The 27988-nt window shown below is 65.1% G+C and overlaps 5 protein-coding genes across 6 annotated transcripts; 1 reads left to right on the forward strand and 4 right to left on the reverse strand.

Annotated features, from left to right (window-relative positions):
- Window positions 1-418: 418 nt before the first annotated feature.
- On the reverse strand, window positions 419-10242 carry LOC136014172 (F-box/WD repeat-containing protein 7-like). Its single transcript, XM_065679029.1, has 13 exons — window positions 10021-10242; window positions 8288-8458; window positions 7253-7552; window positions 6970-7052; window positions 6641-6779; window positions 6067-6201; window positions 5846-5969; window positions 5579-5715; window positions 4914-5027; window positions 3756-3937; window positions 3275-3500; window positions 2108-2318; window positions 419-865 (listed from the first exon to the last, which is right to left on the reverse strand). Exons 1-13 carry the CDS (start codon window positions 10141-10143, stop codon window positions 597-599), a joined length of 2214 nt encoding a protein of 737 aa, XP_065535101.1. The 5' UTR covers window positions 10144-10242; the 3' UTR covers window positions 419-596.
- Window positions 10243-10333: 91 nt separating this feature from the next.
- RRP8 (ribosomal RNA processing 8) lies at window positions 10334-12299 on the reverse strand. The gene is made up of 6 exons (XM_065677179.1): window positions 12284-12299; window positions 11619-12201; window positions 11417-11546; window positions 11097-11203; window positions 10917-11013; window positions 10334-10488 (listed from the first exon to the last, which is right to left on the reverse strand). The coding sequence occupies exons 1-6, from the start codon at window positions 12297-12299 to the stop codon at window positions 10378-10380; spliced, it is 1044 nt and encodes a 347-aa protein (XP_065533251.1). The 3' UTR covers window positions 10334-10377.
- A 243-nt stretch (window positions 12300-12542) lies between these two features.
- Window positions 12543-19167, forward strand: ILK (integrin linked kinase). The gene is made up of 13 exons (XM_065679032.1): window positions 12543-12650; window positions 13800-13899; window positions 14840-15005; window positions 15953-16048; window positions 16143-16239; window positions 16316-16399; window positions 16501-16586; window positions 16857-16966; window positions 17294-17421; window positions 17579-17700; window positions 17778-17877; window positions 18350-18480; window positions 18618-19167. Exons 2-13 carry the CDS (start codon window positions 13811-13813, stop codon window positions 18765-18767), a joined length of 1359 nt encoding a protein of 452 aa, XP_065535104.1. The 5' UTR covers window positions 12543-12650; window positions 13800-13810; the 3' UTR covers window positions 18768-19167.
- Window positions 19168-19573: 406 nt separating this feature from the next.
- Window positions 19574-21440, reverse strand: TAF10 (TATA-box binding protein associated factor 10). Its single transcript, XM_065679033.1, has 5 exons — window positions 21301-21440; window positions 20971-21128; window positions 20839-20903; window positions 20629-20743; window positions 19574-19774 (listed from the first exon to the last, which is right to left on the reverse strand). Exons 1-5 carry the CDS (start codon window positions 21416-21418, stop codon window positions 19685-19687), a joined length of 546 nt encoding a protein of 181 aa, XP_065535105.1. The 5' UTR covers window positions 21419-21440; the 3' UTR covers window positions 19574-19684.
- Window positions 21441-21563: 123 nt separating this feature from the next.
- TPP1 (tripeptidyl peptidase 1) lies at window positions 21564-27980 on the reverse strand. Of its 2 annotated transcripts, XM_065679031.1 has the most exons (13): window positions 27885-27980; window positions 27571-27660; window positions 27364-27503; window positions 27131-27281; window positions 26209-26330; window positions 25615-25808; window positions 25181-25379; window positions 23312-23500; window positions 23082-23154; window positions 22713-22833; window positions 22459-22617; window positions 22231-22368; window positions 21564-21740 (listed from the first exon to the last, which is right to left on the reverse strand). In XM_065679031.1, the coding sequence occupies exons 1-13, from the start codon at window positions 27893-27895 to the stop codon at window positions 21579-21581; spliced, it is 1749 nt and encodes a 582-aa protein (XP_065535103.1). In that variant the 5' UTR covers window positions 27896-27980; the 3' UTR covers window positions 21564-21578. The 2 variants fall into 2 exon arrangements, with proteins under 2 accessions (XP_065535103.1, XP_065535102.1); XM_065679030.1 differs by lacking the exon at window positions 27885-27980 and having other exon boundaries at window positions 27571-27813.
- Window positions 27981-27988: the final 8 nt, after the last annotated feature.

Raw genomic sequence — 27988 nt, forward strand, 5'->3', positions numbered from 1 at the left:
AGCCCAGGCTGGGCCCTGCCTCATTGGTACCATGCTCAACACCCCTGGGGATGGAGGATGGTGAACAGCTCCAGGGAACCTGCTTCAGCACGGCCAGCGTGGTTCTTCTGAACTGAATCGGGATGGTTTGTGTTGGAACAGACTTGCCCCATAGGCAGGAACACCTTCCAACAGCTCCACACCCCTCTTACACTGAGGGCTTTAAAGTCTCTTTGAACCCAAACCATTCCATGAGATCCCAATTCCACTCCCAGCCTATTACTGGGCCCAGAAAACAGAGGCTGGAGCCCAGGCTGTGGCTCTCCAGGCAGATGCCACCAGGGCAGGGGCTGCTTGCTGAGGCCAGTGCCGCCCAGGAATGCTGGCGCCATCCCAAAGGAGCAGAGCTCGATGGGGGGGCGGGAGGAGGAGGCCCCGGTTACAGAAATAAATCGATATATTAGTGTGTACAAAACATGCTGCTGTCCCCCGCGGCCTCCACACATATAAATAACACCCCGGGGGCTCAGGCGGGAGATGCCTGTGCGGGGCCCGCCCCACCGGCACCGGCCCCGGCCCAGCCCGCGGGCCCCGGCACCGGCCTGGCCTGCCCGGGCTCACTTGAGGTCCACATCGAAGTCCAGCACCAACAGCTTGGTCTCCTCGGTGCCGTTGCGGCTGCCCACGGCACAAACCAGCTTCGTGTTGGAGGCTCGGATGCGCCACACGACGCCGCCGCTGCCGCCGCTCTCCAGCGCCACCAGGTTGCGCACGAACTCGCCCGTCTTCAGGTCCCAGAGCTTGACGGTGCCGTCGTCAGAGCTGGTCACCACAAACTTGGAGCTGAACTGCAGGCAGGTCACGGCGCTCTGGTGCTTGCTGGGCCCTAGGAGCAGAGCGACCACAATCAGGACCGCTGGGGGTGGCAGGGACCGCTGGAGATCATCGGGTTCAACCCAGCCCCAGGGCAGGGCCGCCCGGAGCAGGGCACAGGAACGTGTCCATGGTGGGCTTGGGATGGCTGGAGATGGAGGACTCCACAAAGCCCTGTGCAGCCTGTGCCAGGGCTCTGTCACCCGCAGTGGAAGGAAGCTCTCCCTCACGTTGTTCTTCCTCGTGTTTAGGGGAGATTCAGGTCAGACGTAAGGAAGCTCCTCACTGTGAGGGTGCTGAGGCGCTGGCACAGGGTGCCCAGAGAAGCTGTGGCTGCCCCATCCCTGGCAGTGCTCAAGGCCAGGCTGGACACAGGGGCTTGGAGCAAGCTGCTCCAGTGGAAGGGTCCCTGCCCGTGGCAGGGGTTGGAGCTGGAGGAGCTTTTAAGGTTCCTTCCAACACAAACCAGTCTGGGATTCCAGGATTCATTCTATGATTCCTATGAAACTTGCGTTTTAGTTTATAGCCCATGCTCTTCATCCTGGCACTGGGCACCACTGAGTCTGGCACCACCTTCTTGACACCCAACTTTGAGATATTGATCTGCATTGATGAGATCCCCTCTCAGGCTTGCTCTTCTCCAGCCTCAGCAGGCCCAGTTCTGGCAGTTTCTCACAGAACAGAATCCCAGAGCGGTTTGGGTTGAAGGGACCTTAAACTTCATCCAGTTCCAACCCTATCCCATGGGCAGGGACAACTTCCACTAGAAGATAATCTAGTCATTCAGTTCTGAGACGTCTCCTCATCAGACATGCTGCAGACCCCCGACCATCCTTGTAGACTCCACTGGACGCCTTCCAGTAGTTCCTTGTCTTTCTTGTCCTGAGGAGCCCACCACTGGACACAGGACTCCAGATGTGGCCTTATCAGCATCAAGGAGAAGGGGAGGATCATCTCCCTCGACCTGCTGCCACACTCCTCCTGATGCACCCCTGGATATTCCTGTCCCTCCTGGCTCAAGGTCACGCTGCTGCCTCATGGTCAGCTTCTCAGCCATCTGCTCTCCCAGGCCTCTCTGCTGAGCTGCTCTCTAGCGGTCAGCCCCAGCCTGTGCTAGGACTTTAGGATCCCTCAGTTCCACACTCCCACCACAACCCCTTTGGCGAGCCCCTTGACAACATCTGCCCTGCCCCACCTGGCAGCCACACGTGCCCCCAGCACGCAGCAGGAGGAGCTGCCCCGTTCCAGCACTCACCCTGCAGCGTCTGCAGGCACTGGCCTGTCTTGATGTCCCAGATCTTGACCGTGGAGTCGGCGTTGCCGGACACGAGGATGTTGTCCCGCAGCTCCATGCCGCTGGTGAGCGACTGGTGCCCCATGAGGGTGTGCAGGCAGTTCCCGCTCTCCACGTCCCATACGCGGATGGACGTGTCCAGGGAGCCGCTCACAATGTGCGTCCCATCGAACTGCCCAGAGAGACACAGTCAGCATAGCCTGAGCCAGGGGAAGGGGCAATACCAGCCTGTGGTCAGGGACAGGGCACGGCTGCTTGAGTGAAATCCTCGTGTCCCCTGCAGCTAATCTGGGTGCGTGTGTGACTGGCAGCGTATTCAAAGAACCCAAGCCTGGGTTGGGTTGGAGAGAGCTTAAAGCTCACCCAGTTCCAACCCCTGCCATGGGCAGGGACCCCTTCCACCTGGAGCAGCTTGCTCCAAGCCCCTGTGTCCAACCTGGCCTTGGGCACTGCCAGGGATGGGGGCAGCCACAGCTTCTCAGGGCACCCTGTGCCAGCGCCTGAGCACCCTCACAGGGAAGAGCTTCTGCCTAAGAGCTCAGCTCAGGCTCCCCTCGGGCAGGTTCAAGCCATTCCCCTTGGCCTGGCCCTACAGGCCCTTGTCCCAAGCCCCTCTCCAGGTTCCCTGCAGCCCCTTTAGGCACTGGAGCTGCTCTCAGGTCTCCCCTTCAGGAGCCTTCTCTTGTCCAGGCTGCCCCAGCCCAGCTCTCTCAGCCTGGCTCCAGAGCAGAGCTGCTCCAGCTCTTGCAGCATCTCCATGGCCTCCTCTGGACTCGCTCCAACAGCTCCAGGTCCCTCTCGTGCTGTTGCCCCAGAGCTGGACCAGGACTGCAGGAGGGGTCTCCCCTTCCCGCAGCAGAGGGGCAGGATCCCCTCCCTGAGCTGCTGCTCCTGCTCTGGGGGTGCAGCCCAGCACACGGGGTGGGGGGATTCCGGGCTCAAGCGCTCACTGAAGCCGGGTCATGGGGAGCTTCTCCTCACCCAACTCCCCAAGTCCTCAGGGTGTGTGCCCCTGCTGTGCACGTATGGTGTCAAGGAGCAGGGCAGAGGGCCTCCCCTGCAGGGATCAGACATAGCCCATGTGTCCCTGAGCCATAAGTGGGAAGGACAGGGGCTCCAGGGTGTTACCTGCAGGGAGTAGACGCGGTTCGTGTGTCCCTGCAGTGTGTGGGTGCAGCTCTCGCTCTCAGGGTCCCACACCTTCACTGTGTAGTCGTAAGCGCCGCTCACCACCTTGTGCCCATCGTACTGCACACAGCGCACGGCAGCCACGTGCCCCATGAGCACGTGCAGGCACTGCCCCGTCTCGATGTCCCACAGGCGCAGCGTCGCGTCCCGAGAGCCGCTCACCACCCTGTGGGCATGGACATGGAGCACAACCACATCTGACCTGGGGCGATGGAGACAACCCTGAGAAGCAGCTGCTCCTCCCAAGGGAAACCTCTTCCCACACAGCCACAGATCCACCTCTGTGCCCACACCACAGTCCAGCCCAGCCCAAGCCCCACATCATAGACCTATGGACTTGTTTGGGTTGGAGGTACCTTAAAGCTCACTCAGTTCCAAACCCTCCCAGCAGAGTGGGCAGCTGAAGGCCTCCTGCCCGTACCTGTTGCCGTGCAGGTGCATGCAGCGCACGGTAGACGTGTGCCCGTAGAGCGTGTGCACGCACTCGCCCGTGTCCGCGTTCCACACTTTGAGGGTGCGGTCTGTGGAGCCGCTGATGACGATGCTGTCCCTCATCTGCGATGACCACACACCACCGGTGTGACCCACCAGGGTCTGCACACACTGCGAGGGCGGGATGGGAACACTGCGTTGGGAAAGGCTCCACAATGTGGCAAAGGAGCAGCAGAGCACAGGACACCCCCGGCACAGCATCCGCGAGGTTCATCCCTCAGTGATCCACTCCCTGCACCAGACCCCATCAGAGCCCTCTCCATGACATGGTCCTCTGAACCCAGCTGAGTTTCCTGCCCTTCCTGCATCTCCAGGAAGATGCTCCACACTTGCTGACTTGAACTGAAAGCACAAACGTAGCCAACTCTTGCTCATTTGGCACTGCACCATCAAACTGGTGGCTTAAGACAGCTCCTGCAGCCAGAGGCTCTGTCAGATCTCAGAGACAGGAGAAATCATGGAACCAACCAGGCTGGGAAAGGGCTTCAACATCATCCAGTGCAACCACTCCCCAGCGCTGCCAAGGCCACCCCTGCCCCATGGCACTGAGGCCTCGTCTCCACGGGGTGTGAACCCTTGCAGGGCCGGTGCCTGCAGCCCTGCCCTGGGCAGCCTGTTCCAATGCCTGAGCACCCTCTGGGGCAGGAATTGTTCCTCAGCTCCATCTAAACCTGCCCTGGGGCAGCTTGAGGCTGGTTCCTCTTGTCCCATCCCTTGTTCCTTGGGAGCAGAGCCCAGCCCCTCCTGGCCCCATCCTCCTCTCAGGCAGTTGCAGGGAGCAATCAGGTCCCCCCTGAGCCTTCTCTTCTCCATCTGAACCCCCAGGTCCCTCAGCCGTTCCCCATCACACTTGGGCTCCAGGTCCTGCACCAGCTCTGGCCCCGCTCCAGCCCCTCAATGTCTCTCTTGGAGTGAGGGCCCAGAACTGAACACAGGATTCCAGGTGTGGCCTCACCAGTGCCCAGCACAAGGGGACAATCGCTGCCCTGGCCCTGCTGCCACTGTGGTGCTGGTACAGGACCTGTATCAGACAAAACCCACTACAAGGCCTCTCCCAGGCCCCCACTTGCGCAGGACCAGGTCTCACCTCCCCTGTCACAGCCGACCACACTTTGAGGGTGTTGTCGTCGGAGCCGCTGACGATGCGGTTGCCACAGAACTGCAGGCAGGTGATGACGTGGTCATCGTGTCCCTTCAGCACCTGCGTGGAGAACACCAGGAGTGAGGCTCAGAGCCCAGTGTGGGCATCTGGGGGCTACTGCTGGGGGCTACCCCGGGACTTCAAAACCTGGCCGGACCCTTGTGGCTCTGAAGGCCACCTGGAGCTCAGAGCCACCATTTTGTCCCAGATCATCTAAAAAATCAGACTCACAGAACAGTCTGGGTTGGAAGGGACCTCAAAGCACCCCCGGACCCTTTTCCTGCTCTAAGCCTGAAGCATTCCATGGGGTTGTGACCTGTCAGGATCCAGCCCTTTGTCTCTTTGAACCTCATCCCCTTGGCCCATCAATCCAGCCTGTCTAGATCCCTCTGCAAAGCTTCCCACACATATTTCCAAGTGGATGCCTGTGGCTGGTGCCTCCTCAGGACAGGTCAGACCTGTCCGCCTCTCCCTGAGGCACTCTGACAATTCCTAGGGTTGTTCTCATCCAGTTGTCACGGATGTTCCTCTGCTACTTCCTTCGTGCTCCAACTTCCCACATGGGAAAGCTCTGGAGCCTGGTTCTCACCAGGACACCCCGAAGCACCCACCTTGGGGGCTCGGAGCTCCCCGCTGCGCCAGTTCATGTCGATCTTGTGCTGCCGCATGAAGGCAAATTTCCAGGGGCTGTACATGAAGCCAGGGCTGAGCAGGCGCCGCTTCCGCAGGTTCAGGGGCTCCTCGATGCCTGCGGGAGGGAACCGCAGCGGGATGTGACACAGGACGTGGCGGGGGCATTCCCACACGCTGTGGGAGCTCAGGCGAGCACACGCTGGGTGCTGTGGGCTCCCCGGTGCTGCACGGATAAAGGGCTTTACCTTCCTCACGGCACTTCTCCCTCCAGAGCAGGTTGTCTTCAGCCAAGACCCTCCAATAGCGGCAGGTCTGGGCAGCACGGAGCAGGTCCCGAGGCTCCAGGAAGGACAGGACGTAAAGTGCCAGCTGCAGAGAGGACACCGAGTCAAGAGGGCACCGAGAACTCCAGGGGGGCTCCTATGGCTGGTGATGGGTGCCCAGCGCATCCCTTGGCTCAACTCACCTCCTTGGGCAGCAGGGAAATGAAGTCTCTCTGGAACTGGGGCTCAATGACCTGCATCATGTACTTGATCTGGGAGGGCTCACAGCGGTCGATGAGCTCATCCAGAGCAAGCAGCTTCTCTGGGCCGCTCCACCGCTGAAGAGAGGACATGGGTCACGCTGCCTGCACCCGGGGCAGCCCTCACCAACCCCACAGACACCAACCCCACAGACACCAACCAGCATGGGCACAAGGGGCTAGTGGGACACTGGAGCAGGACAGGGCTCTGCTAACTGGACCTCAAGATAGAGCAGAGCCAGAGATGGGGCTGGATGCTCCAGGAGTCATGTAAGAGAACACGGATGTTGTTTGATGGTGGACAAAGCAACCCCCAGGTTGAAGGAGAGCAGGAGGCAGGCCAACACCACCCTGTGCTCCCTCACCTAAGGCAAAACGTCACCAAACATCCACCCAAAACCCCTGTGTGAGGAGGGCTCCATGCTGATGGACTCCCCAGGGCCTGGTTCTCCTCCTGCACATCCACCAAACCCCAAGCTCCCGGTGTCCCCGTGAGAGCCCTTTGGCACCAGCCTACCTGGAAGGTGCGGAGCCAGTCCTGCAGCTCAGGCGGGGGGGCCACCGAAGGGATGTGGCGACGCCGGGCTGGGCCTGCCTTGGCGTTGCGCAGGTCCCCAAAGGTGGTGGTGGGACTGGGGGTGCAGGGACCCAGTGTCCTGCACCGCAGCAGGGAGACACCACGTCAGCGCAGCCACACCGTGCCAAGTGGTCCCAGAACAGAGCAACCCAGCCCCACCAGCCAGGAGTCTGCACAGCCTCCTGCCACTGGTAGGACACCCAGATGGCTGAAGGTTGCTCTGGTAGACCAGGTCTCCCTTCCCCAGGTGACCTTCCTGTCCATCTCACCTGCTGTACTCAGAGCCCTTGCGCAGCTTCTTGCCCGGGGACAGGGCTCTCCCATCGAGGCCGTTCTCTGACTTTCTCTTCATCTGCAAGGAGAAGACATGTCAAACCCCTCTGGGGTCACACGTTCCTGCCCAAAGGAGGCCCACACTGGCACCACCACGGCAGCATGTCCAGAGGTGCTGAGGTCACCAACCCCCAGAACAGCCCCACAGGCCACGTGCCAGTGCCAGCTCCAGCCATCAGTGCCAGCCTTCGGGGTGAAGCTGCAGCCTGGGGCTGTTACCTTCGGTCGCACATGCCGGAGGAGGCCACCATCCTCCGTCCGCTGCAGGTAGTCAATCCAGCGCTCGCCAATGGTGTAGTAGAAGTAGACGTTGCCACCATCCTCCCCTTCCTCGCTGTAGCAGCTCCCCTCCTCCTCCTCTTCCTCCTCGTCCTCCTCCTGCTCCCCGCAGGCCGTGGAGCTGAGCGGCTCCTGTGCCCGGTGCCCGCCGGAGCCATCAGCCTCCTGCCCAGGCCCTGCGCTCCCGGCGCGCTCCGGCTCCCAGGCGCCCGCAGCTGCTGCCTCCTCCTCAGCCCCCACCTGCAGCAGAGGGAGGGCAGAGTCAGGTCTGGCTGTGCTGCTCCAGGGGTGCACCGGGGCCAAGGGGTGAAGGAGCTGCCCTCTGCAGGGCAGAGCCTGAGGTGGGGAGCAGGGAACAGACTGTGGAGCTGAGGCATTCCCAGGGGTCATGGGCACACTCTAGGGACAGGCCACAGCCCAGCTCCACAGCTGCAGTGAGACTGAACTCCCCCCCCATCCTGTGCTCAGTTCTGGGCCCCTCACTGCAAGAGACATTGAGGGGCTGGAGCGGGGCCAGAGAAGGGAATGGAGCTGGTGCAGGGCCTGGAGCCCAAGTGTGATGGGGAACGGCTGAGGGACCTGGGGGGTTCAGGTGGAGAAGAGAAGGCTCAGGGGGGACCTGATGGCTCCCTACAAGTGCCTGACAGGAGGATGGAGCCAGGAGGGGCTGGGCTCTGCTCCCAAGGAACAAGGGATGGGACAAGAGGAACCGGCCTCAAGCTGCCCCAGGGCAGGTTTAGATGGAGCTGAGGAACAATTCCTGCCCCAGAGGGTGCTCAGGCATTGGAACAGGCTGCCCAGGGCAGGGCTGCAGGCACCGGCCCTGCAAGGGTTCACAGCCCGTGGAGACGAGGCCTCAGTGCCATGGGGCAGGGGTGGCCTTGGCAGTGCTGGGGCAGCTGTACTGGATGATCTTACAGGTCTTTCCCAATCCAGCTCACTCTGTTTCCATTACTCCAAACTTTCTTGTCCTACCTGAGGCACAGGAGCTTTATTGTCCCCCTGCAGACCAGGGCTCACTCTCGTTTCTTCTTCACTGCTTGGTCTCCTCCTGCAAGTCATCCGCTGGCTGTTGAGCTCCAAAATGCGGGTGGTGATGCCCTTGACAAGGAGAAGATCATCCAGCGAGCTGAAGCCTTTCAGTTCCTGTGAGAAGTAAAGAGTCAAGGCAAAACTGAGAAACCTGGGGAGCAGCAGGGCCTGCTCGCTCACACCCTGGTCTTCCTGCTGGATCAGAGCTCCCAGCCTGTGCCTCTTGTGACCACCAGTTCCCTCTGAGCCTTCAGGGGAAGGAGGTTTGAGACGCCACGTACAGGAGATACCTTTGTACTGCCTGTCCTCACTGCTGCTCCCATCCAAGGGGAGGGATGCCTTCTCCCAAACCAACCCTTCCCATGTAATCCCTCCCAGCTCCCTGCCCTGATCAAGCCACAGCACCAGAGCTGCCACTGAGCAGGGGAGCATCAGACCAGGAGCACAGCACCAACCGAGCAGGGATGGGGACTGCTGGTGAGGGCCCCAGCATAGAGAACATCCACCATGACGACACACAGAGAGCAAGGGTCTGACCATTTCAAATCGTGGAACCACAACCTGGTTTGGGATGAAGGGAGCTTAAAGCTCCTCCAGCTCCAGCCCCTGCCACGGGCAGGGACCCCTTCCACTGGAGCAGCTTGCTCCAAGCCCCTGTGTCCAACCTGGCCTTGAGCACTGCCAGGGATGGGGCAGCCACAGCTTCTCTGGGCACCCTGTGCCAGCGCCTCAGCACCCTCACAGGGAAGAGCTTCTGCCTAAGAGCTCAGCTCAGTCTCCCCTTGGGCAGGTTCAAGCCATTCCCCTTGGCCTGGCCCTACAGGCCCTTGTCCCAAGCCCCTCTCCAGGTTCCCTGCAGCCCCTTCAGGCACTGGAGCTGCTCTCAGGTCTCCCCTTCAGGAGCCTTCTCTTGTCCAGGCTGCCCCAGCCCAGCTCTCTCAGCCTGGCTCCAGGCAGAGCTGCTCCAGCTCTCGCAGCAGCTCCATGGCCTCCTCTGGCCTTGCTCCAACAGCTCCAGGTCCCTCTTGTGCTGCTGCCCCAGAGCTGGAGCAGGGCTGCAGGAGGGGTCTCCCCTTCCCGCAGCAGAGGGGCAGGATCCCCTCCCTGAGCTGCTGCTCCCGCTCTGGGGGTGCCCCCAGCACAGGGGGGGTTCTGGGCTCAAGCGCTCACTGAAGCCGGGCCATGGGGAGCAGCTCCTCAGCCAGCACCCCACGTCCTTCCCCTGAGGGCTGCTCCATCCAGCATCCACCACACATCACTCCGAGCCTCTCCTGCAGCTGCTCCCTCAGTGTAACCCCGAGGCGCGGCTCCGGGAACAGCCCCTGCCCCGAGCCCGTTCCACCACTCCCGCCGCTGCCCCAGCCCCTTGCCCGAGCCCGCTCCGCCGCCTCCTGCCCAGCCGAACCCAGCCCAGCTCCAGCCGCTCCTCGCTCCGGCCTCTCCCTGTCCTCCCCTCGCTGCCCATCACCGGCCCCGGGCCCCGGCCCCCCAGGTTTGCAGGCGTCCCGGTTCCCCCAGCCCAGGTCACCGCCCGTGACAGACCCGCCCGGGCACTGGGGAGCGACAGGCCCGGGCCCACCCCACCCGGGCCGCGGCCCTTTCCGCCGCAGCCCCGCACCCGGAGCCAGCTCACTCGGGGCCCCGGGAGAAGCCACCGCGGCCGGGGCCGCCCGCACCTCTCTCTTGCGCACGATGCCGCGGGCGCGGCGGCGGCCGATGCCCTGCAGCGCGCCCTGCAGCTCCGCGGCGCCCGCGCGGTTGATGTCCAGCGGCCCCGCACCGGGGCCCGGCCCCGACATCCCGGCCCCGCTGCCTCGCAGGCCCGGCCGCTCCGCGCAGGCGCCGCTTCACCCCGCCTACCGCGCTGTGACGCCACGTGGAAACAGCGCGTTTATTGGTGACCGCGCCCACCGCGCCGAGGAGCCGCGCGGAAACAGCACGCTCATTGGTGGCCGAGCCCCTTGCCCCGCCCAAGGGAGGCCGACGCCATGCGGAAAAAGGCTGTTTATTGGTGGCCGCGGGGCGGGGCGGGGCTACCGGCGCTTGTAGAGGCAGGGCCGCAGGCGCAGCCCCCGCACGGGGCGGCCGCGGGGGGACCCGGCCTTGGAGAACTCGAGCAGGTGGAAGAAGGCGCTGGAGAGGTCCTGGGGCGGCGGCACCGGCTGGAACCGCAGCGCCCCGCAGCCCCAGCGCACCCCAGCACCCCACACCTGCTGCGCCCCAAGCCTCCAGGTGCCCCCCGAACCCAGCGCCCCAACCCCAGCCCAGAGCCCATCCCGCTGTGCCCAGCATGCCCCAACCGCAGCCCAGGGCACTCCGAGCGTCACACCCCCAGCCCAGACTCCCCTCCCTCTCAGACCCCGGGTGCCCCAAACCTCCTTCCAGCCCTTGGCACCACATCCCCCATGTGCCCCAAGTGCTCCCGGCCCAGACCATGACCCCCAGTGTGCCCAGCTCGCCCTGACTCCCAACACCACAGTGGGTCCCAAGTCCCCCAGACACGCTCCCAGCCCTCAGTCCCTGCATGCTCGGAGTCCTCAGCACCCCCAAACCAGCTCCCCTGAGGACTCACCTTGGAGACGCTTTTGAAGCCCAGCTGAGCCATGGCGCTCATGAAGGCTCGCATGTCCTCGAAGCGGCTGGCCACCTCAGCCACCATCAGGGTACCCCTGTGGGACACCCCAGCCCTCAGGGGCAGCACCGGCACCTCTCGGCTCCGCTAACACCTCACAGTGCATCTGGCTCTGCTTACCCCTGCTTCAGCACCCGGTTGGCCTCCTCCAGGATCTCCTGCAGGTTGGTGCCCATCAGCGCCAGGCAGAACACTGCAACATCCACTGACTCATCTGCCAAAGGCACCTGTCGGACATTCCCGGGACACGTCCCAGGAAGATGAGGATGGCAACAGGGCTGGAGCAGCCCTTCCACAGGCTGCTAACCCCAGGCTCCTGGATTCACCCCAGCATTGCTTCTCGAGAGCAGGTTTCACAGTGCCCCAGACAGACAACGTGCTCCCGGAGAGGGACCCCTGACTCCCCTCTCTCCTGCCCCACAACATCCCTGCCCAGGCACCTTGGCCATGTCGCAGACGGTGACCTCTGGGCTGAGCGGCACCAGGTCAAAGCAGTGAACTTTGTTCTTGATGCTTTTGGCGAGTTTGCAGTCCCCGCACCCGAAATCCGCTACCACGAGCGAGGACGGCCTGGGGGATGGGGCCGGGGTCAGGGCGCTGCCCGCGCCGCGGCCCCGGCGCTGCCCGCCGGCCCTGGCTCACCGCCGCCGCAGGGCGCGCACGATGCGCTGCACCGGGTTCTCGGGCCAGCGGCCCACTTGCTGCGTGAAGCCGCGGTGGTAGATCCGGAAGGCTTCGGGGTCGTCCCGGAAGAGCTGCGCCGCTTCCCGGCTGCTGGACGTGTAGAGCTGCTGGTTGATGTACCGGAACCGGGCGGCCAGCAGCCGCTCCTCCATCCGGGCGCGCAGAGCCGCCGCCCGCCCCAGCGGCGCCGCTGCCGGTGCCGCCGGGCCCGCACCGAGCTGCTGCTGCTCCTCCTGCTCCTGCCGGCGCCGCTTCAGCCGCTGCCGCCGGCCCAGCCTCCGCGCCGGTTCCGCGGGCTCCGCGCTCGGCCGCTCCTCGGCCCTGTCTGCGGGTGCCGGCCCCGCTGCAGGAGCTGCCCCGCGGGCGGTGGTACCTGTGTCCGGACGCTGCTCCCCGGCCCCGGGCCGCCTCCGCGGGGTCTCGCCGTCAGCCCCCGGCCGCCGCCGCTTCCGCCTCCCCGCCGCGGGGCCCTGCGGAGGGCGGGCTCCAGTCACGTCTCCCCGCCCAGGGACCGGCCCCGCACGGCCCAGAGCGCGCTGCCCTTACCGGCCGGCCCGGGCCCCCGGGGGCGCCGCGGGGCCCCAGCAGAGCCCGGGCGCGGCCCTCGCAGCCATCGCTCCAGCCTTGCTCCGCGAACATGGGCCACCACGTGTATCCGCCCGGCGGGGCCAGAGCGGCCCCGCAGCAGCAGCGGAAACAGCGCCCACACGCGGCCGGGAGGCAGAGCAGCCACGCCCCTGAGCCCCGCTCGCCCCGCCCCCTGAGCCCCACGCCCCGCCCCCCGAGCGCCACGCCCCGCCCGCAGCTGCCGGTGCTCGGCGGCGCCGCTCCGTTCCCGCCCCCGGTTCCCGCCACGCCCCTTTGCCGTAGCGCGGAGCCCGGAGCCTGTGCGGCGTCCGTCCGGCAGGGGGCGCTGCCGCGGCCGTCCATGGGCGGGGCTCACGCGCGGTCCCGCGCCCGCGAGCCAGCGCCCTTCGGCGAGCGGAGCCGGTGAGCGGCCGGGACCGGAGCGCGGCGGGGGGGGAGGCTCCGGTGCGGGGCGGGGCGGGGCGGGGCGGGGCGGGGCGCTGGGCCGGGAGCTGGGCCGGGGCCGCCGCTGGCGCCGACAGGGCCGGGCGGGCGGCGGCCGCGGTTGGAAGGCTCAGGAATGAGACTGGGCCGGGCCCCGGTGCGGCGGTGCTGCGTCGGAGTTGGGGCCCGGAGCCGTTGGGGGTGGAGGGGGCAGAGGCTGTTGAACCCGTGGAGGGCGGCCGGGACCCGCGGAGGACGGGCAGGGAGCGCTGAGGAGGGACGGAGCCCGCGGCCCTGGGGCTGTCCGGCCGCGCAGGACGTGGGGCTGGGACGTGGGCAGAGCTTCCCTGGCCTCGCAGCCCCTGAGCCGGGCTGACTCCGCCGCTGCCCTGGCGGTGCCGGAGCCTCGCAGCGCCGGTGTCTCCTGCATCCCTCGCCCAGCCGCGCGGGGCTCTCCCCGGGGTCAGCCGGGTCCGTCCTGCCCGTGTTTAACCCCTCACGGGTGGCTGCTGGGGACGTGGTGCTCGGTCCGTGCCTGCACCCTCGCTGTGGGACTCGCTGAGGGCAGCCCCGCGTCCCTGCTCGATGCTGCAGACCCCCAGGGAAACGGAGGCACGGCCGGAGCTCGGGGTGATGCCGGCGGGCTGCTGTCATGGGCTGCTCTCCCCAGGGGTTAAATCTGCAGCCCGGTGTTCTCTTTGCCGGCCTCCGGTGGTTCGAGGGGAGCTCCTGGCCCTTTGTGGTCCCAGAGGAGCCTGACGCTGCGCCGCATCCAGCCGAGGCTGGGCAGAGACAGGGCTCGGGATGGTCCTTGAGCTGTGGGATGCCATAGGGGTGGTGCTGCACGAGCCCGGGCACTGCGGCCGCCGGCTGGGGCTGTGCCCAGCGATAAGCCCCCAGTGCCAAATGTGCTTCCTGGTGACACCGCAGCGCTTCCCCTGCGGCGGTGGCTCCGTCCCGGCCTCCTGCGCTCCCCCGGTGTTCCGTAGGGCAGCTGAGGAGGGAGCAGGAGGCTCCAGTCCCGGGGGACGCCGCAGCCGAGGCGGGGTCCGTGTCCGGGTCCTGGGGCTGTGTGCGGGAAAGGGGGCAGCGAGCGCCGTGTGTGCCCACATCCCCGTGTCCCCACAGCGAGAGCCGCAATGGACGACATCTTCACGCAGTGCCGGGAGGGCAACGCGGTGGCCGTGCGCCTGTGGCTGGACAACACCGAGAATGACCTCAACCAGGGGTGAGCGGAGCGGGGCCGGGGCTGGGGCTGGGGCTGGGGCAGGGGCTGGACTTGGGCTCGCTTCCGCCCCACTCCGAGTCCCGGGAGCGGGTGGGATCCAGCTCCTCCCCGCCGGGAGGAAGTTACGGCATCGCTGAGGCACGGCCGAGGCCGCTTGTTCTCCGGCCATTTGGGGCCTGGGCTGGGCTGGGGGCGCTCGGGGGATCCCCCTGTCCCTGGGGTGGGGAACGGGGCCGGGCGAGCACTTCCCATGGGAGCACGGCCCCGGGTTGCCAGCAGGGCTGCAGCAGTGAGGGGCGCTCCCGCCCATCCCACCCGTTCCGTGCTCCTGTGTCCTGCCCCGGCTCTGCCCTGCTCCTGGCGCTCCCGCAGGACCTCCCGTGTTTGGAGCTGACGCCTCCATTGCTGCGGGCAGGCAGCTTCCTGCATCTGTGGCAGCATCTTCCTGGACAAAGGACCTCCCCGTGGCCACATTTTTGTGTCCCTCCTGGGGGTCCCAGTCCCTCGGGTCATGCCCGGCACTTCTGGGGTGTTTGATCGTGTCACAGAGCCCCAGCCTGGTTTGGGTTGGAAGGGACCTTAAAGCTCCTCCAGTTCCAGCCACTGCCGCGGGCAGGAACACCTTCCCCTGGAGCAGCTTGCTCCAAGCCCTGTACAACGTGTGCCAGGGCCCTGCTGGGGCTGGGGTGTCGGGTGCAGGGCGGATGGAGCTGGGGGTGCTGCAGCCCCACCATGGGCCCCGGTCTCCTTTTAAGGCCCGGCCAGTTTCCTCCTCCCTTACTTGGCCAGGATGGAGCGAGGGGCCGGGGGGGGCGGGATCCAGGCTCTGGCTCCTGCCAGAGTCTGTGATTCATGGGAAGATGGGATTTGGCCTCGGGCTCCGGGGCCCCAGTGGGGATGGGAGAGCGCGAGAGGAGCCATGTGCCTGCTGCCCCCGCAGGGATGACCACGGCTTCAGCCCGCTGCACTGGGCCTGCCGCGAGGGCCGTGCCAACGTGGTGGACATGCTCATCATGCGCGGGGCGCGCATCAACGTCATGAACCGCGGCGACGACACCCCCCTGCACCTGGCTGCGAGCCACGGCCACCGCGACATCGTGCAGAAGGTACCAGCAGCACCTCCAGCACCAGGAACCGGGCTGGGCTCTGGGTCAGGGAACCACAGAACCAAGCTGGCTGGTTGAGAGCAGGAGCATCCAGTGCAACCGCTCCCAGCGCTGCCAAGGCCACCCCTGCCCCATGGCACTGAGGCCTCGTCTCCACGGGCTGTGAACCCTTGCAGGGCCGGTGCCTGCAGCCCTGCCCTGGGCAGCCTGTTCCAATGCCTGAGCACCCTCTGGGGCAGGAATTGTTCCTCAGCTCCATCTAAACCTGCCCTGGGGCAGCTTGAGGCCGGTTCCTCTTATCCCATCCCTTGTTCCCTGGGAGCAGAGCCCAGCCCCTCCTGGCTCCATCCTCCTGGCAGGCACTTGTAGGGAGCCATCAGGGCCCCCCTGAGCCTTCTCTTCTCCATCTGAACCCCCCAGGTCCCTCAGCCGTTCCCCATCACACTTGGGCTCCAGGCCCTGCACCAGCTCCATTCCCTTCTCTGGCCCCACTCCAGCCCCTCAAGGTCTCTCTTGCAGTGAGGGGCCAGAGCTGAGCACAGGATCCGAGGGGTGGCCTCACCAGTGTCCAGTGCAGGGGCACAATCCCTGCCCTGGCCCTGCTGCCGCACTGGTGCTGATCCAGGCCAGGATGCTGGGGGCTTCCTGGCTGCCCGGGCACAAGCTGCTCATGTTCAGCTCCATCAATCAGTATCCCCGGGTCCTTTTCCTCCAGGTCTGCACAGGGCTCTCTTCCCCCTTGTCACCTCCTGGGTTCCTTGCCATGAAGTTGCTGTATCCCCACATCTGAGCTCCTTCATCCTCTCCACAGAAGCCCCTCCTCACCCTCAACTTGCTCCCAGCCCCAGACCTGGCCAGTGCCAGAGCAGGTGATGTGCTGGTGCTGCTGCAGGGCCTGGTGCTGGGGGGGGACCTGCTCTTGATTGACAGGAATTGTCCTGCCGCAGCTGATCCAGTTCAAAGCAGACATCAATGCCGTGAACGAACACGGGAACACGCCGCTGCACTACGCCTGCTTCTGGGGCCATGATCCGGTGGCAGAGGTGAGTGGGAGCGCTTGGACACGGGTGGGGGGGGAGGGAACGAGGCAGGAGGCTCAGCGTGGCAAATGCTGATGCTCGCTTCTTGCTCCCTCAGGACCTGGTGGGCAACGGGGCTTTGGTCAGCATTGCCAACAAGTACGGTGAGACACCCATGGACAAAGCCAAGCCACCGCTGCGGGAGGTCTTGAGAGGTAGGAGGTTCCCAGCACAGCGCGGCAGCCTCCGTGCCCTGCGCCGGCAGCGCTGCCAACCCCTTGTCCCCTGCAGAGCGCGCTGAGAAGCTGGGGCAGAGCCTCACCAAGATCCCCTACAAGGACACCTTTTGGAAGGGCACCACACGCACACGCCCCAGTAAGGCCAGGGCCCTCCTGCTGGGCAGGGCTGCGCTCCCGGGGCAGCGCCGGGGGGGAAGGTCCCACACCCCCAGGCTCCATCCCCTCCTTCTCCTGCAGGGAACGGGACTCTCAACAAACTCGCTGGAATCGACTTCAAGCAGCTCATCCTGAGCCAGAAACTCAACGAGAACCAGTCAGGGGAGGTGCGTGGCTGGGGGAGCACCGCCTCCAGCAGAGCCCTGCTCCTGCTGCTGCTCCCTCCCCGCTGGGCGCAGGGGTGGGCAGGGGTGCCTCAGGGGGTCCCAGAGCCAGGCACAGGGCTGGCCAGGCACTGCTCTGCTGTGTCACTGTCACCTCATGTCACTGTGGGCCCATGCTGAGGACCCCATAGCTCCATGAAGGGGTGGGAGGTGCTCGGGGGCCGCGGGTCGCTCTCACTGCGGTGTCTCCACTGTCTCCTCTGGTCCCTGCAGCTGTGGAAGGGGCGCTGGCAGGGCAACGACATCATCATCAAAATGCTCAAAATTCGGGACTGGACAACTCGGAAGAGCCGAGATTTCAACGAGGAATACCCAAAGCTGCGGTGAGCACCAACCATGCCTGCCCCACGGCAGCAGCACTTGAGGCAGGGCTCTGACATGGGCAGGACATAGCACAGGAGCCATTCGGGGGGCTGTGGGGAGCACCTGCCACCCTCAGGGCTGGTGCTTGCCCCCCCAGAGGGTGCTCAGGCATTGGAACAGGCTGCCCAGGGCAGGGCTGCAGGCACCGGCCCTGCAAGGGCTCACACCCCGTGGAGATGAGGCCTCGGTGCCGTGGGGCAGGGGTGGCCTTGGCAGCGCTGGGGAATGGTTGCACTGGGTGAGTCTGAATCTCTCACAACCTGGTTGATTCTATGATTCTCTTGCAGGATCTTCTCTCACCCCAATGTGTTACCGGTACTGGGCGCTTGCCAGGCCCCCCCAGCACCACACCCCATCATCATCAGCCACTGGATGCCCTTTGGGTCCCTCTACAACGTGTTGCATGAGGGGACAAGTGAGTGCCCACAGGGGTGACAGCGCTGGCAGCTACAGCTGGTCTCCCCATCTCTCTGGTGTGTTTAGGGTCTCTCCAGCTCCAACCCCAGTGCAGGGTGAGCTGGGTCCATGTCCCAGGGACTCTTCCCATGATGTCTCACATCCTCTCCCTGCAGACTTTGTAGTGGACCAGATGCAGGCGGTGAAATTTGCCTTTGACATTGCACGGGGCATGGCCTTCCTGCACACGCTGGAGCCGCTCATCCCGCGCCACCACCTCAACAGCCGCAGCATCATGGTGAGTGCCGGGGTCACGCAGGGCAGCCCGATCCCCTCAGGCACGGGCAGGGCCCCCTCTCACCAGTGTCCCCCCAGATCGATGAGGACATGACGGCGCGGATCAGCATGGCCGACGTCAAGTTCTCCTTCCAGTGCCCGGGCAGGATGTACGCTCCCGCCTGGGTGGCACCTGAAGGTGAGTGCCTGGCATCAGCCCCCCGGCCCTTCCTCACTCTCCTCACAGAGCCACAGAACCAGACTGGGAAAGTCATCCAGTGCAACCGCTCCCAGCACTGCCAGGGCCACCCCTGCCCCATGGCACTGAGGCCTCGTCTCCACGGGGTGTGAACCCTTGCAGGGCCGGTGCCTGCAGCCCTGCCCTGGGCAGCCTGTTCCGATGCCTGAGCACCCTCTGGGGCAGGAATTGTTCCTCAGCTCCATCTAAACCTGCCCTGGGGCAGCTTGAGGCCGGTTCCTCTTGTCCCAGCCCCTCCTGGCTCCATCCTCCTGCCAGGCAGTTGCTGCTCATGTTCAGCTCTGTCAATCAGTATCCCCCGGTCCTTCCCCATGAGCAGTTTCCAGCCACAATTCCCCAGGCCTGGAGCGGTGCATGGGGTGGTTGTGGCCCAAGTGCAGGACCCATCCACCCTGCACTGGGTTCCCTGCAGCCCTGCAGAAAAAGCCAGAAGAGATCAACAGGCGCTCGGCTGACATGTGGAGCTTCGCCGTGCTGCTGTGGGAGCTGGTGACACGAGAGGTGCCCTTTGCAGACTTGTCCAACATGGAGATAGGCATGAAGGTGAGGAGAGGGTTCAGCAACGGTCAGGGATAAGCCAGCAACAGGCAGCCCCTGGGGAGGGTGGTAAGAGGTGTGGGCTCTGCCCACCCCAAGCAGGGCTGGATTTGGGATTCTGCCCCTCTCTCCCCCTGTTCAAGGTGGCCCTGGAGGGGCTGCGTCCCACCATCCCTCCCGGCATCTCCCCACACATCTGCAAGCTGATGAAGATCTGCATGAATGAGGACCCAGCCAAGCGCCCCAAGTTCGACATGATCGTGCCCATCCTGGAGAAGATGCAGGAGAAGTAGAGGGCGATGCCCCCCTGCGCTGCCACGCTTCCCCTACCACCCCCAAGTGCCTTCTCTAACCCAGTGCCGGGGGGAGCAGGGGCCATCCCCCTCCCGCACCAGCCACGGACACGGTACAGACACCACTGCCCTTGCCGGGGCCACACCGCCAGTTCCAGGCACTTGCAGCACCAAGCTCAGGGCAGCACCTCCGCCCTCCCCAGGGCTGTGGGCAGCTGGGTCAGGAGGCCTGGCCATGGGCTCTGCTGCCCTGGGACTGGGCAAGGCATTGGAGCTCTCCTCCCCAAGCAGCCAGGGGGCTCTGCCTGCTGCACACCCCGGCTTTGCGCTTCACTCCCTGGTTTTCCATCCAGGGCACGTGGAAAAGCCGCCAGCATCCCAAATAAACGTTTGTTATGAAGCTGCTGTGAAGGGCGCTGGGGGGGTGGGGAGGGTGGGAGATGGACAGGGGCTGCCAACAGTCCTCAGGGTCTGGGCTCTGCAGCTGATCCAAACCTCCCCCAGTGCGGGAGGGAGGCAGCGGGGCCATCAGCACCCTCCTCCCATGGGGGACAGGCCCAGGCTCTGGCTGCAGGGCTGTGCAGGACCCAAGCATCCTCTGGAGAGTCAAGGGATGCTTGGGTGAGAGAAACGTGGGCAGCCCTAGTCGCACCACACCTTCCCTGCAGGCCCCTGGGGCAAGGATAAGCCTCCTGGGAAGGGCAGAGGATGCAACTGGAACCAGTTGCCAACCCCTCTCCTCACCTTCCGAAGGCACAGCAGCAACCTGTGGTGATGTGATGAGAACAGAGGCACTGGCCAGCAGCTTGTGCTGTTCCACTGCAGGCAGGGCAGGAGACAAGGCGCTGCCCCACTAAACCCCGCTGTGTTTAATGGCAGAGAAGTGACCTGAAGTTCCAGTGACAACCCCTCAGTCCTCATGTGAAATAATGGGGCTTTTTCACGTTGATGCCGTACTCCGCAAGCGCTGGTGTCAGGTCTTCCATGGTCAGTGTGTACTTCTTGTCCTGCAAGAACAAGGAGCCCTGTCAGTCCAGCCAGGGCAACCCATGCTCCTTACACCCAGGAGGGTTTTGGTGTGACCTGCACAGGCCCCAGTGCCATGAGCAGCCACGCACCCGGCTTTGGGCATTCATAAGCTCCTACGTTTGGTTTGTTCTGAGCCCTCAGTAAGCAGAGAGAGGCTGAATGCTGCTCCATGTTATAAAGAGAAATCCCATCGGGACCCTCCTGAAGTCCTGACCCACGACAGGTGATGACTGGGAGAATCCCCAGAACCAGCCTTGTGCCCCGTTCATGTTCTTTCCCAAGAAGACCTTGGAATGGTTTGTGTTGAAGGGACCTTAAAACTCCTCCAGCTCCAACCCCTGCCCTGGGCAGGGACCCCTTCCACTGGAGCAGCTTGCTCCAAGCCCCTGTGTCCAACCTGGCCTTGAGCACTGCCAGGGATGGGGCAGCCACAGCTTCTCTGGGCACCCGGTGCTAGGGCCTCAGCACCCTCACAAGGAAGAGCTTCTGCCTTATCTCCAACCTCAACTTCCCCTGTTTCAGTTTAAATCCATCACCCCTAGTCCTATTCGCTACAGTCCCCAGAGTCCTGGTTGCTGTCAGAGGCAGGACACGGCATAAGGTGCGGTTGTTCACACATTCCATGAAGCCCCCAAAGCCTAGTCCATAAATCCTGCCCGTCTCATTCTCTCACACCACCACTTTGCCAGCAGCACAGTCTGGGGCTATTCATGTGCTGTTCCTTCAAAGGCACAGCAGGCTGAGGATGTTGTGCACATCCCAGTGCTCACTGGGGCTCTTTGGCACTTCCAGCCCCAGGGGATGCTTCCCCCGTCCAAGCGGCTGCTCCCACCTTGCTCTTGCTGCGGGAGCTGCCCGAGGCCGTGCCCTTCATCTTGCAGTGCTGCAGAGCGTCGTTGGCGATGTCCGAGATGAACTTCTGTGCAGCCAGAGAGATGAGGCGGATGCTGCGGGGCGAGACGCGAGCAGCGCTGCCGAGGGAGCCCCGGGGACTGGAGTCCCGCCGGGGCTTGGCGGCTGCCCCCTCCCCGCGGCCACTCACATGCGCGGGTCCGAGGCCTCGAATCCCGCCCGGTTGAGGTAATACCCGGTGACGGCGTCTGGGATCTGCAGAGGAGAGAGGCGGGAGGAACAGGGCCGCCCCCGGCGCCCGCCCCCCCCGGCGCTCCCGTACCGTCGGTGTGTAGTCCTCCAGCTGCATGAGGAAGTCCACCAGCGGCGTGGTGGACACCACCGGCTTCACGTCCCCGTTGGCCACGCCGGGCGGCACGTAAACCCCGTTGGACATGGTCCCCTCGGGCGGGGCCGCGGCCACCGCCGCCGACACGGGGCCTGCGGGCACAGCGCTCAGCGGGCGGGCGGCCGGGCCCCCCGGGCCTGCCCCGCACCCCCGGCCCGCGCTCCCCCGCCGCCCGGCCGCTGCCCTCCGCTGCCCCGCTCCCGGCCCCGCCGCGCTCCCGGGCCCCCCCCCGCCCGCCGCGCCCCGCCCCGCCCCGCGCCGCACCGCCCACCGCGCCCGGGGCCGCCCCGGGGCCGCCGCCGGGGCTCGCTTTGCTGTCGGCGGGAGGCGGCGGCGCAGGGGCGGCCGGAGCCGAGGGGTCGGCCTCGGCGCTGCCGCTCATCGCCCGCCGCCGCGCAGCACCGGCGCCGCCCACCGCCGCCGCCGCGCCTGCGCACGGCCCGCCGCCCCCTTGGCCCCGCCCCCTCGCGCCGCCGGCCCCACCCGCTCGCCCCGGCCCCGGGCACAAACTCAGACGCGCGCGCGCGCGCGGGGCGGTGCGTTTATTGTTGGCGCCCCCTGGCGGCGCCGCTGAGCAGCGCGCGCAGCAGGCGCGGGAAGTTCGGGGAGCCGCAGCCCGTGACCGGGTCCCAGCCCGCGCCGGCGCAGAAGCCCTGGCCCCGCACCGCGCCGTCCAGGCACGACACGTGACAGCCCTGCGTCACCTGCGGGGACAGCGCTCAGCGGACCGGGCCCCGCGGCCCCGCCCGAGCCCCCCCCCCCCCCCCCCACGGGGACCCCGCGGGGCGCGGCCCCGGACCCAGCCCGGGGGAAGGCAGCGTCATCCCCGACCGGGGCGGCGGCGGCCCGGGCTGCGCCCAGCACCCACGCCAGGAGCGCCCCCGGCAGCCCCAGCCAATGCCCACTGCCCCCCATGTCCCCCAGCCAGCAACTGCCCCGGCCCCACGGCCCCCCTGCAGCCCCAGTGCCCCCCTGGCCCCACAGCTGCCCCACTGCCCCAGCACCCAACATCCGCCCCACTGCCCCAGCACCCAACATCCGCCCCACTGCCCCAGCACCCAACATCCGCCCCACTGCCCCAGCACCCAACATCTGCCCCACTGCCCCAGCACCCAACATCTGCCCCACTGCCCCAGCACCCAACATCCGCCCCACTGCCCCAGCACCCAACATCCGCCCCCCTGCCCAGCTCACGTCGTAGAGCGCGTCTTCGTGGCCCTGCTCCCGCAGCTGGTACAACGCGGGGTTGAGGAAGCCGAGGGGCGCAAGCCCCTGCTGCAGCCGCCGGTCGTTGACCAGAGCCACCATGCCCCCCACCACCGGCGTGGATGCCTGCGGCACAAGCGCGGAGATGGAGCAGATGGACGTGAGCACCAAAGCACCTCAGGTCCCAGCAGCTTGGCCGCAGGTCCACATCCTCACCGAGGTCCCTGACACCCAGGGCAGCGGAATGCGGTTCGTCACCACCCAGTAGTTGTCCGAGAGCGCAGCCAGGTCAGGGTAGGCTCGGCCACTGCTGTTATAGTAGGAGCTGGGTGGCAGCTTCGGAGTCGAGTGCAGGAACTGCCTCACGGCAGCGGCCTGAGGAGAGGACAAGGGCTCAGCTCCAGCCCCTGCGGCCCCCATCACCTCACTGAGCACCCCAAGCCCCGGCTGCAGCCCCAGCGCTGCCTCACCTGGTACTGAGGCATGGGGAAGACGTTGCTGAAGCCACCACCGCTGATGTAGTCGGTCACCTCGGCTGTCACCAGAAAGGGGTTCTTGAAGGTTGTTCCACCCACAGTGGTGACATAGGGGCTGTGGGAACATGGGGGGCACTGCAGGGTTACCCCACACACCAGCTACTCCCAGCACTCCCAGCTCCAGTCTCTGAGTGTCCCCAGGCAGGTCACTGGGGTGACCCCCAGGATTCCCCACAGCACCTCAAAACCAGCCCCACGCAGGCACTGGCCTGGGCTGGGGTTCCAAGCACCAGCAGCAGCAGCAGAGGCTCTGTGTGCAGACCCAGGCCACCACAGGACCCATGTTCTTCTCCCCACACCTACCTGGAGGCTGGAAAGCTGGGCCGGAACGTGTGGTTCCCACTGCGCACCCTCCTGCACCCTGCACCATCATCACCTGCTGGCACAGATGGAGGGGGTTATCCCAGGCGGCATTCCCGGGGGATCCCGGCTGGCACGGGGCAGAACATCCCAACCATGGAACTCCCCAGCACACTGGGATGCTCGGAAAAATTCACACCAGCACCGGCACCAGTACCAGTACCAGCACGCACCAGAGGCAAAGAGGATGGTCAAGCCACGAGCAGCCGCCTTCATGAACTCCACGTTGATGCGCTCCATGTAAGCCACCGAGAGGCTATCCTCATCGTCCCCGTAGCTGACAGAGTGCACCCAAGGCAGCGAGGACATGTTGCTGAGCAACAGCAGCCAGGCCAGGAAGGGCTCCTGGCTCTCGTGTCTCCCTGCAGACACACGGGGAGGAAAGTTCAGCTCCTAGGACCACAAGACTCGAGGAGACATGCGGGATAGAAGGGGGTGAGCATGCCTCAGCAGCACCACCAGCACCAGGAGCTGAATCTTACAATCATGGAATCACAGAATGGTTTGTGCTGGAAGGGACCTTAAAGCTCATCCAGCTCCAACCCCTGCCACAGGCAGGGACCCCTTCCACTGGAGCAGCTTGCTCCAAGCCCCTGTGCCCAACCTGGCCTTGAGCACTGCCAGGGATGGGGCAGCCACAGCTTCTCTGGGCACCCTGTGCCAGCGCCTCAGCACCCTCACAGGGAACAGCTTCTGCCTAAGAGCTCAGCTCAGTCTCCCCTCGGGCAGGTTCAAGCCATTCCCCTTGGCCTGGCCCTACAGGCCCTTGTCCCAAGCCCCTCTCCAGCTTTCCTGCAGCCCCTTCAGGCACTGGAGCTGCTCTCAGGTCTCCCCTTCAGGAGCCTTCTCTTGTCCAGGCTGCCCCAGCCCAGCTCTCTCAGCCCGGCTCCAGAGCAGAGCTGCTCCAGCCCTCGCAGCAGCTCCGTGGCCTCCTCTGGACTTGCTCCAACAGCTCCAGGTCCCTCTTGTGCTGCTGCCCCAGAGCTGGACCAGGACTGCAGGAGGGGTCTCCCCTTCCTGCAGCAGAGGGGCAGGATCCCCTCCCTGAGCTGCTGCTCCCGCTCTGGGGGGGCAGCCCAGCACACGGGGGGGTTCTGGGCTCAAGCGCACACTGAAGCCGGGTCATGGGGAGCTGCTCCTCATCCAACACCCCAAGTCCTTCTCCTCGGGCTGCTCCATCCAGTCTCTGCTCCTGGAAGGCTGATTCCACCTCCACCTGCCTAAGGGCCCTCATCCCTCTTCATGAGGCGGGAGCAGAGCCCTCCCCTCTCAGCTGCTCACATTCTGCTGGGAGGGCAGAGCTGCTGAACCTCAGGGCACCCCTGCTCCTGTTCAGCCAGTTTCTGATCTGGAACAGATGACACCACAGGCCCTGCTTGTGCAGGCTGTTTTGCAAGCCTGTTTTTACAGATTCCTTTCCCTCCTCCATCCTCCACAGTGGCAGATTCAACTTTCAGCCCCAAAGAAGCAGAAAAGAAACAGTAGGACAGGGTTGCTGTGCTCTTGCCCCATGGAAAAGGAGCAGAGCAGGGTAATGCTTTACACTGTGTACTTGAGGTGTGGAAGTGCCTGTTACAGGATACTCAGAGTTCACACCATCTCAAAAGCAGCTACACAAACCAGCACAGTGATTTCCCTGTGAGCAATCAGATGCCAGCATAGGCCCCGGCTTTGGAAGCACACAAGGTCCCTCCCTATTATATGTGGGAAAGCATTTTGCTAGGTTCATCTCAGCAGCATGAGCTGTGGCTGCCCCATCCCTGGCAGTGCTCAAGCCCAGGTTGGACACAGGGGCTTGGAGCAACCTGCTCTAGTGGAAGGGGTCCTTGCCCATGGCAGGGGGTTGGGACTGGATGGGCTTTAAGGTCTCTTCCACCCAACCCAGTCTGGGATGACGATTCCATGGTGCACCACAGCGGCTCGTGTGTGTTTGGACAGACACCAGCAGAGTGATGCACCCTCAGCAAGGGCACTTGTGCTGGTGCCATAGCAGTGGGATGCATGGAAGCAGTCACAGGACATCCCTGGCAGGGGATCAGTACCTGCATTGCTGAAGACCCATGTGGAGATGTTGGCACCCGTGCTCATGATGTATTCCACATCCAGGCTGGCCTCCAGCCCAGCCTTGCCCATGCCCTGGTGCCCAACGACTCGGTCAACCTGAGTGCGGTGGCTAAAGCTGCTGCCAAAGAGCTTCATGAACTCAGCCACGTCAGCCTGGTGGAAGTACTGCTCCAGGAACTGCGGGACAAGGGCAGGACAAGCGGCCTCTCATTCCCTCTTGAGAAATCGAGTTGTTTTTCTCCCCACTTAGAAGTTGTCCCAGATGGTCCACAAAGCTCGAGCCCACCAAGGGCTCCCACCAGGCCCTGAGGAAGCCCCCCCACTGCCCTGGGACCAACACAGCAAGGAAGTGCTGGAGAAGCACTAATGGGTGCAATTCCCTATGGAATTCCCTACCAGCTCCAGCAGTTACCTGGGCACAGGCCTGGCTGTTGTTCGGCAGAAGCCCGATGTCTCCCTTCGTCATGTTGTACCTCTGACGAAGAATGGAAGGTGTCACTCCCAGGTGGAAAGCTGCTCTCCCTCCACGGTGCTGCTCCAGCTCCTTCTTGATCCAGGCTCTGCTGACCATCTTTCTCTCTGCAGGGAACCGGTGCAGGCCACCCACTGATGCACAGACAAGCAGGAACAGAAGTGGCTGTTAGAGCCCAGAGCTGCAGCAGGATAGTATCATGGTCCCTTGGCTCGCCCTTCACCATCTTCGCTCAGGCTTCATGTCCCATAGGGTTTGCCATCCCCTGCAGGACCTGACGGGAGGGGGAAGTTGGACCCCGGCACAGGCTGTTTTTCCAGAGAAGCTGTGGATTCAATCCCCATCCAACCTGGCTTTGAACACTGCCAGGGATGGGGCATGCCCAAAGCCCCTCAGGGCGGCGCAGGGGCAGCCTGGAGGCCCTGCTCCTGTCCTCCGGAACACTGAGGTGGTCAGTCCTGGCTGCTCAGTGCTGGAGCCTCCCTCCCCGCACCCAGGCAGTGAGAGCTCAGGGCCCCCTGGTGCAGGACGTACCAAAGTCAAGGTGCTCCGCCAGCTCCGTGGGGACTGTGTAGGGGCGCGGGGAGCGCACGACGCTGCGCTGCCCCTTCACGTACTGGTGGAACTCGGCCCCTGGCAGGACGCGCTCGGCCGTGCTGCAGCACAGGGACAGCCACACACAGGGTCAGTGCCTGCCCCCGGCCCTGTCCCACCCTCCCGCTGCTGGGACTCACAGCACAGGCAAAGCAAAGAGCTCCGTCCATACCTGACCAACAGCCCTCACCAAACCCAGCCAGAGCTCTGCCTCCTGCAGCTCTATTCCATGCCCTGCACAGGGGACTCTGCGGCCCCACAGAAGGCAAGAGCACGTGTGGGGCTGGCCCAAGTCCCTAACAGACCCGCACGCCTTGTTCCCAGCACTCTGTGTCACTGGCTGACTCTCCCAGCACTGGGGCTGGGTATCCAGGCAGCCACGTTATGGCCATGGAGCCCTCAGGCCCAGGAAGAAAAGCGGCTCAGCCCTCCACTGAAGAGCCCAGGGAGAGAGGGAGCTGCAGCAGGAAGGGGAAGGTCTGTCTGCTTCTGTCTTGGTGGGAAGGGCAGCCATGGAATCACAGAATGGTTTGTGCTAGAAGGGACATTAAAGCTCATCCAGTTCCAGCCCCTGCCACGGGCAAGGACCCCTTCCATGGGCAAGAACCCCTTCCACTGGAGCAGCTTGCTCCAAGCCCCTGTGTCCAACCTGGCCTTGAGCACTGCCAGGGATGGGGCAGCCACAGCTTCTCTGGGCACCCTGTGCCAGCGCCTCAGCACCCTCCCAGGGAAGAGCTTCTGCCTAAGAGCTCAGCTCAGTCTCCCCTCGGGCAGGTTCAAGCCATTCCCCTTGGCCTGGCCCCCTTGTCCCAAGCCCCTCTCCAGGTTTCCTGCAGCCCCACTGGGCACGGGAAGGTCTCACCTTGCTGGCATGCGACACTCCAGGAAATCCAGGGTGGCGACACTCCTGCAGGTCTCAACGCCGTGTCCCTGCAGCCACTTCAGCACCACCATGAGCGTGGCTGTGGATGGCTGGACGAGGTCTCGCACACGCTCCAGGGACAGGTACTGCCCTGCGAGGCACAGCTGGGGTCAGAGCACCCCCGTGCAGGGCACGGTCACTACGGTGTCGTGGTGACAGGTGACAGCCGTTACCGTATCGTGACGAGCGCGGGTCCGACACGGCCTCGACGACCCGGGCCAGGCGCCGCAGGCCGCGCTGCCGCAGCGCGAACGTCAGCTGCACGTCGTGCCCAGGCTCCACGCGGCCGGTGTGCGCCCAGCCCGAGGGGACGCTGCGGGCGGGCTGTGAGCGGCAGCCGGGCTCCCGCGCCCCGGCCCCGCCCCCAGCCCGGCACCTACCGGAACGGCTGGTCCCGCTCCAGCACCGGCCCCGCGGCGCAGCTCCAGGCGGCCGCGCACAGCACCAGCGCGGCGGGGAGACCCCGGTACCTGCAACAGGCGGTCAGGGGGCAGCGGCACCGGCGAGGCCCCGGCACCACGGGCACCGGCGCGGCCTCGGGACCACGGCACATTCGGGCACTGCCGGGTGCCCGTCCGTCCTCCCGCCCCCGGGCTGGGGAGCCCCTCCTGGCCCTCATCACCTCCGCACCGGGGACCCCGCCGCCCCCCTCCCGCCCCCCGTCACTCCGGTCCGGCCCCCCCGGCCCCGGTACCGCGGTGACATCCTGCCGCCTCCCGCTGCAGCGACCCGATCACGTGTGCGAGCGCATGATTCCAGTCACATGAGGAGGCTCAAACCGCTGTCACGTGATGGGCG

The sequence above is a fragment of the Lathamus discolor genome, chromosome 4 (assembly GCF_037157495.1).
Source record: "Lathamus discolor isolate bLatDis1 chromosome 4, bLatDis1.hap1, whole genome shotgun sequence".
NCBI lineage: Eukaryota > Metazoa > Chordata > Aves > Psittaciformes > Psittacidae > Lathamus > Lathamus discolor.